This window comes from Saccostrea echinata, unplaced genomic scaffold, assembly GCF_033153115.1.
Source record: "Saccostrea echinata isolate AGI-Se365-2 ecotype Australia unplaced genomic scaffold, CSIRO_AGI_Sech_v1 ptg000043l, whole genome shotgun sequence".
Taxonomy (NCBI): domain Eukaryota; kingdom Metazoa; phylum Mollusca; class Bivalvia; order Ostreida; family Ostreidae; genus Saccostrea; species Saccostrea echinata.
Window position 1 is genome coordinate 2835631 of NW_026889792.1, and position 13410 is coordinate 2849040.

Consider the following 13410-nt stretch of genomic DNA (forward strand, 5'->3'; position numbering starts at 1 on the left):
AGGCGGTAATTGTTCTATCTATCCCATCCGAAACTCGATATTTCGAAAGGACATTGTAAAGCCTAGAAGCAAAAATCTAGAAACGATCCGATGTTTTGAGTCACATTGGTCTCAAAATATGAAATTGAAAGTGATTAAAAACATACGTGAACGAATGTAATACTCGACCAGCTTGATTCGCCTAGATAAATATAAAAACACTGGTGTTACCTTGTCACACTACAAATAATATGATACTGTCAAGTATCACGGGCATGGCGGATTCCAGTGCCAGTGGAAGTGATGCATAAAATTGCACCCATCTTAAATTTTTTGAAAAAAAAGGATGTCAGAATAGAAAAAAAAACAAACTCTGAGGTTTTCATTTAACCTTTTTATAAGTTTTCACCCCAGCTGGAAATTTGGCTTAGGATTTTTCTTGGGAGGGGGATGGGGTTGTACATCAAGTTAATAAAATTGGTCTTAACATTTTTTTTATTTTGATAATGCTGATGATTAATTAATGTTATTATTACCAGACATGGTTATACTACGTACGTATATATACTTCCCTGATTACGCCTAACTGCAGATCTATGTAGCTCTCTGGTCTGAAAAAAAAAATCGAGATGGACGTGAGCCCCTCTCATCGCCCATCCCATTTTTTTTTTTTACACCAAAGAGCTTAGTGCTGCTATACAGATCTGCAGCTAGATTATACTTTGACAACTTTAGTTTCTGGTTCCAGTGACTTTCCAGCCATGAAGACTTTACTTGGCTTTGGATTGGCCGGTCTAATTTATTCAAATATCTGAATTTCAAAACTGCGTTCGAATGGATAATGCTAACAATTGAAATTACAAGCTTTTAAGGACAGATGATACAAACAAATTTTTATAAAAAGTCTGGAAAATAACAACTAAAGTCATGTTTATATAAGTAAACTGAATAATTTTAACCGCATATATTTTCATTTTTAGGTCACCTGAGTCACTCAGGTGACCTATTGCTATCTCTGTTCGTCCGTCGTTCGTCGGTCGTAAACTTTTGAACATTTTCAGCTTCTTCTCTGGAACCAGCAAACCAATTTCAACCAATTTTGGCATATAGCATCTATGGGTGAAGGGGAACAAAAGTTGTGAAATTCGTGGCCCCTGCCCCCCTGGGGCCTGAGGGGTGGGGCCAAAACCATAAAAATTAATGCAATCTTTAAAACCTTCTTTACTCCTGGACATCAAGCAGTCATACTGTTGGCATGATTGTAATACGCATTGAGTCCTCTACCAAAATTGTGAAATTCATGGCCCCAGGGTCAGAGGTTCTGGTGCTAGGGCGGGGCTATATAGATCATATAGTGAAAGTGCATTATTTCTTTGAAAATCTTCTTCTCTGCTCCTGGGTATTATTAAAACAAATTAAATACATGGTTATGCTAAGCAAGAGTGACTCTACCAAAATTGTGAAATTCATAGCCCCAGGGTCAGGGGTTCTGGTGCTAGAGTGGGGCTATATAGATCATATAGTGAAAGTGCATTATTTCTTTGAAAATCTTCTTTTCTATTCCTGGGTATTATTTAAACAAATTAAATACATAGTTATGATAAGCAAGAGTGACTCTACTAAAATTGTGAAATTCATGGCCCCAGGGTCAGGGGTTCTGGTACTAGGGTGGGGCTATATAGATCATATAGTGAAAGTGCATTATTTCTTTGAAAATCTTCTTCTCTACTCCTGGGTATTATTTAAACAAATTAAATACATGATTATGATAAGCAAGAGTGACTCTACCAAAATTGTGAAATTCATGACCCTAGGGTCAGGGGTTCTGGTGTTAGGGTGGGGCTATATAGATCATATAGTGAAAATGCATTATTTCTTTGAAAATCTTCTTCTCTACTCCTGGGTATTATTTAAACAAATACATGGTTATGATAAGCAAGGATGCCTCTTCCAAAATTGTGAATTTCATGACCCCTGGATCAGAGGTTCTGATGTTAGGGCGGGGCTCTATTTATTATATAGTGAAAATGCATTAATGCTTTAAAAATCTTCTCTGCACCTGGGCATATCAGAGGCAAAAAGAGTAAAAGTTTTAATAAGGAAGGGTATTTTTACCAGATTTTTGAACATCAGAAACAATTTGGTCAAGTGTTCTGGTCCAGGCCAGGGCTCTATTAATTTGTATTCTACTGAGAGGAGTTATTCCCCTTTGCCATTTACTTGTGATAATTAATCACTGTAAATAATGTACTTGAAAGGTTAATAGAATAAGAGAATTATACAAGAATATTTATTGTATAATACAAAAAGTACTTTCATAGTTTTAATGATCAGGTAGACTTGTAAGTAACAGATAAATAAAAATGAGAGAAAATAACTTGTCTTATTAAATGTTCATCAAAGACCGAGAGAGGCCAATGTAACAGATTTAAACAGGGAATTAAAAAGTACAGAAGCACTGATTATAAGTTTGTTTATATACTGTCTGGTGAGAGTGACAAATGGGGAACAGATTAGAACCTAATTTATGTACTGTTAATGAACACTAGACTAATTATTTTGTTGATCCTGATCACCCTATTTTTCTTGCTTTTGGGCAACAAAGCTTCACCTTTCAGTTCATTTTATACTCTATGGATCCTCTAATTTGTTGTATTATACTCAGGTGACAGTTAAGGCCCTTGGGCCTCTTGTTCTTTTAAAATTGCACAATAATTGGATTTAAAGTGACAAAAATTTGTATAGATTAATAAGGATAGTTGCAAAAAGGTGGACTTTTGAACATCGTAGAAAGTTTACAATTTCTTAATATTTTAGAAATTTAACATTCTAATCATTTAGAACCATGATAGGTCAAAAAATATATACTAATCCAGGCATCTCCGTTTTTCACGAATTTCACTTAATCCGAAACATAAATATATATATTAAAAAAATCAGTTCAAGACAAAACGTTAACCTGGAAAGGGGAGGAGGGGGTTGGCCCTTTTCGATGTGTAAGTTAAGAAGACATATACTTGGCTTTGGATGGGTCTATAATTTAGTCAAAGATCTGAATTTCAAAACTGCGTTCGAATGAATAATGCTAACAATTGAAATTACAAGCTTTTATTTGAGAAGCTCTCCGTTTCCCACGAATTTCACTCAATCCGAAACATAGAAAATATATATTTAAAAAAAATCAGTTCAAGACAAAACCTGGAAAGGGGGGGGGGGCTTTTTCGATCTTGTACGTTAAGAAGACAGTTACCTGGCTTTTGATTGGGTCTATCATTTAGTCAAATATCTGAATTTCAAAACTGCGTTCGAATGGATAATGCTAACAATTGAAATTACAACTGAGCTTTTAATAAAGAAGCTCTCCGTTTTTCACGATTTCACTCAATCCGAAACATAGAAAATATATATTTAAAAAAAATCAATTAAAAACAAAACCTGGAAAAGAGGGGGGGGGGGTCTTTTTCGATCTAGTAAGATAAGAAGACATTTACTTGGCTTTAGATTGGGTCTATAATTTAGTCAAAGATCCGATTTTCAAAACTGCGTTCGAATGGATAATGCTAACAATTGAAATTACAAGCTTTTAATTAAGAAGTTCTCCGTTTTTCACGAATTTCACTCAATCCGAAACATAGAAAATATATATTTAAAAAAAATCAATTCAAGACAAAACCTGGAAAGGGGGGGGGGGGTCCTTTTCGATCTTGTAACATGCTTCAAGTACTGGCATCAAATGGCAAAGTTTAAAACTACTTTGCGTATATTCTTTGTGAACAGATAAGAGTCGATTCAAATTTGATTTGTCTTTTTTTTTTTTTTAATTAAATAAGGCAAGGTTAGAATTAAAAATTTTCCTATATATTCCGTGTTAACTATAACAAATTCTTGGGAATATTATATAATCATAATAAAGGACCTTAAGAATGTTATTTTTTATCAGCGATTTCAGAGGGGAGGTTAATAAATGAACTTGTGTAGTCAAATTTTCTTGATCAACTCTTTTGGTTGTTGTCCACTCCTTCAATTTAGAAATCAAAAATTCTTTCAAATTAGTATTGTACTGAAGTAAATCAGAAAAAAGTGGCAAGAGATAAACTTCGAGCAGCACATCTCAATGAATCTTTAGGCAATAAGGCCAGTGGGCCTTAGTGGTCACCAGAGTATCATTTTGCAATTTTTTCTTGAGCCATATTATGCATTCTTTTTATACTACTACAGATGAAACCGGAAAAAACTATAGGTTTCAACTTCGTCTGTCCGTCTGTCTGTCTGTCCAACTTGGTTTTGCGCACTTTTTTTCTAAACGCTTTTGTATGTGAGTCTACCTTGATGAGTTACAGATTGAATTTGCATTTTTCCCCCGCTTCGATGATTTTTGACGGAATTCTGATTTTTTAAAAATTTTTTAAGTGGAACCAGATTACACTCTCCGGTAGGGGACGAATATTGATTATGCAATACTCTCAGAATGCATATTTCTTATTTCCTCCTTTGTGAATCTAGATTAATTCATCTCCATTTGGTCCAAAGGCCTATGATTAAGACAAATTTGAATTAATACAAATCTTTGAACAAAAGCCAAGGGTTTTTGATCCACTATTCTACAAGGAGCGGAGTGGATAAAAAAAATCCTTGGTCTGCGAAAAAGTATTGTTACACTACATGAGGATTTAGTAATAATAATAAATTGAAGCCTTATATTCAGATTTCATGTACACACTATATTTCAAATGTTTGCCAAGAGAACTACGAAATAAGAATACATTGCCAGGTTCTGCTCTTGGGATTGTTTTAGAAACAATATTTCTTAGCTTTATAGAAACCGTTCAAGATATTTTCATCAAACTTCATTGAAAGATACAAATTGACGAGAGAGCTATTCAATTTGTGTCAAATTTTCTGACTTTGATCTTTCCTATGACCTTGACTTCATTATTAATTATTTTGGTTTTAGCTTCGAAACTGTTCATATTATTTTCATCAGACTTCATACATCAATATACAAATTAGAGATAGCTATTCAACTGCGTCATTATTTTTTTTTTTTTTACCTTTGTTTCCTTTTCGCATAACTTCACTTTTCAAGGTATTTTATAAAACTTTACATAATGTTACATATTGGTTAGAGCAATTAGACTATGTCTCAAATTTTCTATCTCCCTATGACTTCGACCTTCCCATGACCTTGAGCTATTAATTCACTTCTGAGGATTTTTTAATCAAATTTCATACAAAGATATATATTGGTGAGAGCAATTCAACTGTGTCATGATTTTATAACCTTGACTTTTCCAATGACCTCGACCTCACTATTCCTTCATAGGGTAAAAAACAAGAGGCCTGGGCCACAACGCTCACCCGAGTAACTATGGCAAGCCCGTACAACGCGGGGGGGGGGCTACTTTTTCTTGAGTATAGTATTTTGGTATGGTAAATTCATCCTTTAGAGGCTGATCCCCCACATTTTGTTGTTATAAGGTCGAGCACTGGCAAATTCCAGAATTTGGACACTTAATTAATTTATTTTGAGGTTCCCTCCACTTTTGAAATCGTTGAAACGGGCTTATATGGCCCTTCTGTTCTTCATCGTCAGATTCTTTTTCCTACATATTCTTATGTAAAACTTTGATATTATATTATGACCCCAGCCTACCATGGGAGGTCATAATTTGAACAAACTCCAATATACACTACTGGAGGATGCTTCCAAATAAACATGACTAATCATGACTTTGCTGTTCCTGGGAATTAATAAGGTTTCTAAAAACTTCTCCTATATATTACTTTGTAAAACTTTGATCCCCGTGTGGCCCCGCCCTACCCCAGCGGTCACGATTTGAACAAATTTGAACCTACACTATCAGAGGATGCCTCTTTATTAATATGACTTAGATCATGGCTTTGTTGATCCTAGGAATGAGGTTTCTAAAGACTTCTATATATTCATCTGTAAAACTTTGTTACCTGTTGTGGCCCTGCCCTATCCCAGGGGTCATGATTTGAACAAATTTGAAATCTACACTATCAGAGGATGACTCTTTATTAATATGACTTAGATCATGGCTTTGTTGATCCTAGGAATGAGGTTTCTAAAGACTTCTATATATTCCTCTGTAAAACTTTGATCCCCTGTTGTGGCCCCGCCCTATCCCAGGGGTCATGATTTGAACAAATTTAAATCTACACTATCAGAGGAGGACTCTTTATTAATGAGACTAATAATGGCTTAGAGCTCTGTTCTTGAGAAGAAGATTTTTTACAGGTATTTCCTTTATATTCCTTTAAACTTTTATCCACTGAGGGGGCACTGCTCTGCCCCCAGGGGTCATATTATGAACAAATTTGATCCTACAGTATGTAATGAAGCTTTCCCCTAAGTTTTATCTTTTTTGGCCCAGTGGTTCTTGGGAAATTTTTTTTTAAAAGATTCCACCAAATTTTCATGAATTCCTAATTATCTCTCCTTGAAACAAGGCATGGTATTTAATTTCCTGTAATCAAACTTAATTAAATCCCTTCACTAAAATGCTTTGTGGCAAGTTTGCTTAAAATTGACCCAGTGGTTCTTGAGAAGAAATTGAAAAATGTGATGTTTACAGACAACACATGGCATACAACCAACAGACAGATGGACACTGGACACTTTTTGATCAGAAAAGCTCACTTGAGCCATTGGCTCAGCTGAGCTAAAAAGGGTTCAAGATATTTTCATCAAACTTTGTATACTTATACAAATTGATGAGAGAAATTAAAGTTTCATTAATTTTTTTCCCTTGATGTTTCCTATGAGCTTGAATTTCACTTTTGAGCCGAAGGCTCAAGTGAACTTTTCTGATCAAAGGTAGTCCTGCACCTGCGTGTTGTCTGTTGTGTGTCTTTTATATTTTCAACTTCTTTTCAAGAACCACTGGGCAAATCTCAATCAAACTTGTCAAAAAGTATCCTTGGGTGAAGGGGATTCAAATTTGTTCAAAAGAGTGACCACACCCTATTTCAACGGAAGATAATTCAGAATTTGTAAAAAATTTAATGGCATATTCTAAAAATCTTCTTCTCAAGAACTATTGTGCCAGAAGAAATGAAACTTTCTGAAAATCTCATTACAGTGTAGATTCAAGTTGTTCAAATCTTAAAATCTTCAGATCATGACCCCTGAGGCTAGGGTGGGGCTACAATGGGCAATCAAAGTTTTACATATATAGGAATATATACAGAAAATCTTTAAAAATCTTCTTCCCAAAAAGAGCAAGCCCATGATAAGTCATATATGGAAGAATTCTCAGGTAGTATAGATTCAAATCTGTTCAAATCGTGACTCCTGGGGGAAGGGTGGGGCCACAATGGATCATCAAAGGTTTACATAGGAGAATATGGGGAAGATGTTTAAAAACCTTCTCTAGAAAAGCAAAGCAATAATTAACCAACTGTCTTATTTAAATGGAAACATCTTCAGGTAGTGTATATTTAAGTTTGTACAAATCATGACTCCTGGGGGTAGGTTGGGGCCACAAATTTTTTCATAGGACTATATGGGAAAAATGTTTAAAAATCTTCTTCTCAAGAAAAGCAAAGTCATTGTTAGTCATATTTATATGGAAACATCTTCTGGTAGTGATATTCAAGTTTGTTCAAATCATGAACCCCATGGGTAGGGTGGGGCACAATGGGCATCTCAAATGTTAACGTAAGAGTATATAGGGAAAATCATTTAAAAATCTTCTCAACAACAGCAAAGCCATGATTAGTAATTTTTAGCTCACCTGAGCTGAAGGCTCATGTGAGCTTTTCCAATTGAAAAGTTATGTTGTCCTTTGTGCCCCAATCTTTGTCCCAAAGGCAATCATTTCCCTTTTACTTGCAAACATGCTTGCATATGTGTGACAACTTGTAACCTCAAGTTCTTAAGAAGCAATCCTTCCTACAAATTTTAATATAAAACTTTGTAACCCTTTTTTGGCCCCTTGCTAGTAAAAAAATTAAATCAGTATCTATAACAGAAGATGCACAAGAAGTTTTGTCATTACTGGCTCTAAAAGTTCTTGACCCTAATTTCATTTCTTAGCACCCCCCTCCCCATTGAAAGGAACATGATCCTCATCACCCAAGAATGCTTTGTGACAAGTTTAGTTTAAATTGGCTCAATAGTTTTTGGACAAGTCTATTGGAAAATGTAAAAAGTGTGGGGGTCAGACAGACTAATGATCACAAGTGACCAGATATCTCAGTTGATGGACCTGACTAGTGACTCAGGGAGCCCGGGTTCAAATACTGGTTTGGTCCATTACATTTTTCTCCCTTCATATTACATATTTGGTGCCATTCCATGCCCTGGAAGTGACGGGTGAGAGATTTGCCAGCGAAGAGCCTGGGTTGGTGTCTTGGGGGGTGAAGACCTTAAAGGAGGGAGTAATATGGTGGTTAAACAGATTTAATCCCCCATGGCCAGATACTGTAAATCACTTTTTACTTGCAAGAACTTTATTTTCACATAATTTTCTAACGTAGTCTGTTCATAAAAATTTCATTCTGGCATATAATTGTATTATTTTAAGTTATGTTGAACAAAAACCAGACTTCCATGAAAATTTTGTCTCGCTTATTAATGCAATATTACTAACACAAAAATAAGGTGTTGTTGAAATATGCTTTACAGTAGCTTGGTAGAGCACCTGACTAGTGATGCAGGGGGCCCAGTTTCAAATCCTGGTTTGGTCCATCACATTTTTTCCTTTCCTATTACAGATGGACAAAAGTCAGCTGAGAGACCCAGAAGTGACAAAAAAAAAATACAGAATAACTCAATTAGCAAACCAGGCTATTTGTTACAAGAAAGTGATCTTTTTGAAGATACTTTTAACTTCAAATACTGAAATTATCATGGTAAATTAATAATGTTTATTAGCATAAAATAAGAAAGAAAATCCCGAGATGTGTTTAGTTTACTCCAACTATGCAGTTTAAAACAGCAAAGAAGCAACAATGTAACAATCAACAATAGTTAACTTCAGTAATGACTTTTGGTGCTGTGCATGCTGGCCCATACAAGGTGCAGAGGAAAGGCAGGCAAATTGTTCTTTACTTCACCAACTTTGTAATAAAAGCATCTTTATTCATACTTCATAAAATCTTAAATCAATTACCATCCAATTTTACTATGGATTCATTATGTTTCTGTAAGGGAGGGTGGGGGCAAGTTTGTCTATAAACTGGAAACTTTTAAAAAACACAGTTAATTTCAGGTGATTTAATGGCCAAGAAAATAGACACATTCTAAGAGAATGTCTAAATCTTGTTTATTGGGGATGAACTCCTCCAACTTGTGGTATACAATATAGGTACATTTTATTATAAGCATAAACAGCAGAGCAAAAACTCAGTGAAAAAAAGTCACACACACTGGTTTTGTGGTTATACAAATTATCAGCTCTGGTCAGATACATTGATGTTTCATGTATAAAGGTCCATTCTAATTTTCCATTTCAGGTATCACAAATACTATATATTATTAATATACATGTATATGGATATCACAAATTTAAAATGACAGTCTTAAGATACCCAACAAGTATTCAAAGTAAGAAAAAAAAAGGATTACTGACAATATTTTTTTTCAAGTTTCACTGAATAAAAATTAAGCATGTGTAATTTTGCCATTTTTCTAAGAGTTTACAGACACACCTAAACAAATTCCTAAAGGAGACAATGGTAAAACATATCTTTGTAGTTCCTCATTTTAATGCACAGTTTTTTCATAAAAAGGGAAGAAAATTTGAATACAATATTTTAATATTAAAATACTAGTACCTAATCCATTTCTATTCCGATGATATATTTCTTTTTATAGTTACACTTGGAAACTTTTGCATATTAAACACTTTTGCAAAAATTTAGTTTTCAATACACGTGTTGTGAAATTCAAAATCTACACTTGCACCAATCTTGCTAAATTACTTTGCCACAGTTTCATATGCACCAACTGTTTATAACTCCTAGATTTGTTGAAGACTGAGTATGGGCCTAGATTTGTTTAGTAGGTAGAACACCCACTTTTCTGGTCAGTCTCTCACGTAACGACAAAGCCGGAGCAACTTTCTTACTGCTCTCCTCCTCCACCTGTGATAAAAAAAGAAAGATACTAGAAATATGTCCATAGGACATGAATGCCCCACCGAGGGTATATTAGTAAGCAACATGAAAATTTGTATTAGTGTATGAAATTTGATGAGAATATCTTGAATAGTTTCTTTTAAATTGAAATCTAAAAAGTTGGATATAGATGATAAATTCTCACCAAATTATGTATAAAAGCATAAGCTTACATAAATATATCTTAAATGATTTCTTTAAAACTTAGCAAAATGCAAATTTAAGAAAAGTGAGGTCAAGGTTACATGAAAGTTCAAGCTCAAACATTTTTGATGCAGTTGAATAGTTCTCACAAATACGTATCAGCATATTAAGTTTGATAAAAATATTTTGAATGGTTTATTTAAAACAGAGCTAAAAACTAATTTAAAATAAATGAACTGAAGGTCGAAGGAAAGGTGAAGGTCAAAAAATGTTGATGCAGTTAAAAAGCTTACATCAGTATGTATTAGCACATGAAGTTTGATAAAAATATTATGAATGGTTTCTTTAAAACTGAGCAAAACTGAGTTAAACACAAATTGAGAAAAGTAAGGTCAAGGTCAAATGAAAGGTATTAAATGTTGATGCAGTTGAAAAGCTTACATCAGTATGTATCAGCATATGAAATTTGACACAATTTAAGAAAAGTGAGGTCAAGGTCAAAGAAAAGGTCAAGGTCAAAAAATGTTGATGCAGTTGAATAGCTCTCATCAGTATGTATCAGCATATGAAGTTTGATAAAAATATTTTGACTGGTTTCTTTAAAACCGGGCTAAACACTAATTTTAAAAAAAGTGAGGTCAAGGTCAAAGGAAAGGTCAAGGTCAAAAAATGTTGATGCAGTTGAATAGCTCTCATCATTATGTATCAACATATGAACTTTGATAACACTATCCTGAATGGTTTCTTTAAAATTGAGCTAAACACTAATTTAAGAAAAGTGAGGTCTAGGTCAAAAAACATTGATGCAGTTGAATAGCTTACATCAGTATGTATCAACATATGAAGTTTGATTACACTATCTTGAATGGTATCTTTAAAAACTGAGCTAAACACTAATTTAGGAAAAATGAGGTCAAGGTCAAAGGAAAGGTCAAGGTCAAAAAATGTTGATGCAGTTGCATAGCTCTCATCAATATCTATCAGGATATGAAGCTTGATAAAAATATCTTGGATAGTTTCTTTGAAACTGACCTTTGAACTGAGCTACACGCAGAGCATGACGAAAGGATGGAAGACGAACATGACAAACACTATATGCCCCGGCCATATTCATGGTGGAGCATAAAAATATTTATTTTGTCAAACAAAGCTGCATGATTACTGTCTGAACACACATGATTATTGGAACGTTGAGACTTACCCTGTTGATAACATGTTTATTGACTAAACCTTCATCATTGAGGTAATAAAGGGATATTCCATCATACCATCTAAAAAATACAAAACAATACATCAGTAGACAGAATTATGTCAAATAGCAAAATAAAGGGATATTCCATCATACCATCTAAAAAATACAAAACAATACATCAGTAGACAGAATTATGTCAAATAGCAAAATAAAGGGAATTTTAAAATCTTCATTCCAAAAAATCTGTAAAAATATAATTAACAAAATTATTAACATACACAGCATCTTTTTCTAAAACTCTGTCAGGAATTTTTGAGATCTTCCAGAATTTTCCATATACATTAAGGCGTTTCATTGCTGCCAACTGCTTCAGTCCTAAAATCCTCCATCGAACACGCACAAAATTCTCATCCAAGTCACATGAGGTATTTAGCAAACACATCCTAGTGTGAATAAAGCGTAAGCCTGTCATGGTCTGTAGCGTCCACACTTTAGCTTTGTAGCGCTGAATTCCACTAAAAAGGAAAAAAATAATGATCATTGAAGAAAGCTAATATATACCTAAATTCCACTTTATACATATTAAATAAAGGAAGTTTAATTATTGGTCTACTTACAGAGTAATTTCCCTTTTCCCCCAATAATTATTCTCCAGTACAATATTGGGTGAATAGGCATCAAAAGATATACCTATTTCAAATAGTGGAGGAAGCTGAAATGTCAAGACATTTGCATAAAAGACATTGATTGATTCAAGGGAGTTGGAGGAGGCAAATATTTATGGTGCAGTTTACCACATTTTCCTTAAAGACTAAACTATTGCAATATATAAGCTGAGAAAAAAAAATGTTGATATTGAAGTGAAACTTTTACTTGAGTACATCAAGTGAAGAAAACTTCTAAAAAATATAAGCTCTCTACATATTAGCATTAATCGGTCTGGAACACCTCTCTTGTACATTTAATCAAATATCTCATACAGACTGCTCAAGAAAAGCCTTCATTTTCAGTAGATTCTCCTCTCGCCTTGCTCTTTTCTTCTCAAACTCTGAATCTGTTGGGGTTCCTCCTGAACTTTCTCCATTGAATAAAAAAGTGTCCCCTGCATTAGGGACTGAGCTACATTTAAAATCACTTTCAAAGGTCAAATGTGACACAAGTCCCAACTTATCTAGGTTTTGTGCTACATTGTGTTTATTAAGGTTGCTGTTAGATAAAGATGTTCTTTTAAGTGTACTGCACTTTCTACTATTAATCTTCTCATGACTTTCTTTAACTAATTCACATCTTAAAATTGTCTCAAAATCAAATGAATTGTCAAAAATTCCTGAGATGTTTCCATTGTATGATGTTTTTTTCTTGGTACATTCTTCAAGGATTTTGTCTAAATTGTTGATTGATACCTATAATGAAAAAGGTCATCGAGCAATCATTAAAGTGAGTTCAATAATGTGATGTTTAAATCTGAATCAAGCAAGTACTGAGTTCAAGTAGTCATACAAGTTATCCAAGATGAGAAGTGAATTAAGCTAAATCCCATCGTCAAAAATTTAAAGTATTTCCAGATAACTCAGTACTTTTTAGCTGCTGTTTGACTTTTTACTTGGATGACGAAATGCACACTGCTGCACTGTTGTTATGTGATAAAGGTACCCTTACCCTGGGATTCCCACAGGTTACTGTAGTTGCACTCTGCACTCTTTTGTCTATGTGAGTAAATCCGGGCGTCTGCAAGAAATCAACAACAGATCTAGAGGCTCGTATTCGCTGGCTGATACATCGAATATGGAATGCCATCATGCGACACCCCTAGCAGAAGTCAGAGACTGGGAGAATGTCCTTGCTAATACCTCGTTTTTTCACATGAAATGTATTACAATAATAAAGCTAATTAAGGAAAAGGCATAAAGAATCGAATATATTTTATTGTATTAGAGTGATGTGTTGAC

At 34.2% G+C, this 13410-nt stretch overlaps 1 protein-coding gene across 1 annotated transcript; it reads right to left on the reverse strand.

Moving 5' to 3' along the window:
• Window positions 1–9253: 9253 nt before the first annotated feature.
• LOC133201287 (uncharacterized) lies at window positions 9254–13319 on the reverse strand. Its single transcript, XM_061337085.1, has 6 exons — window positions 13121–13319; window positions 12442–12864; window positions 12079–12173; window positions 11740–11976; window positions 11471–11540; window positions 9254–10092 (listed from the first exon to the last, which is right to left on the reverse strand). Exons 1-6 carry the CDS (start codon window positions 13259–13261, stop codon window positions 9997–9999), a joined length of 1062 nt encoding a protein of 353 aa, XP_061193069.1. The 5' UTR covers window positions 13262–13319; the 3' UTR covers window positions 9254–9996.
• Between the last annotated feature and the right edge of the window lie 91 nt (window positions 13320–13410).

Excerpts from the sequence above, each read along its gene's own strand:
- LOC133201287 (XM_061337085.1), bottom strand. The coding sequence starts at position 13,261 with ATGATGGCATTCCATATTCGATGTATCAGCCAGCGAATACGAGCCTCT. Across the intron at positions 11,977-12,078 it reads GGGAAAAGGGAAATTACTCT|TGGAATTCAGCGCTACAAAG; the intron begins GTAAGTAGACCA and ends TTTCCTTTTTAG. Across the intron at positions 11,541-11,739 it reads GTTTTAGAAAAAGATGCTGT|ATGGTATGATGGAATATCCC; the intron begins GTATGTTAATAA and ends TGTATTTTTTAG.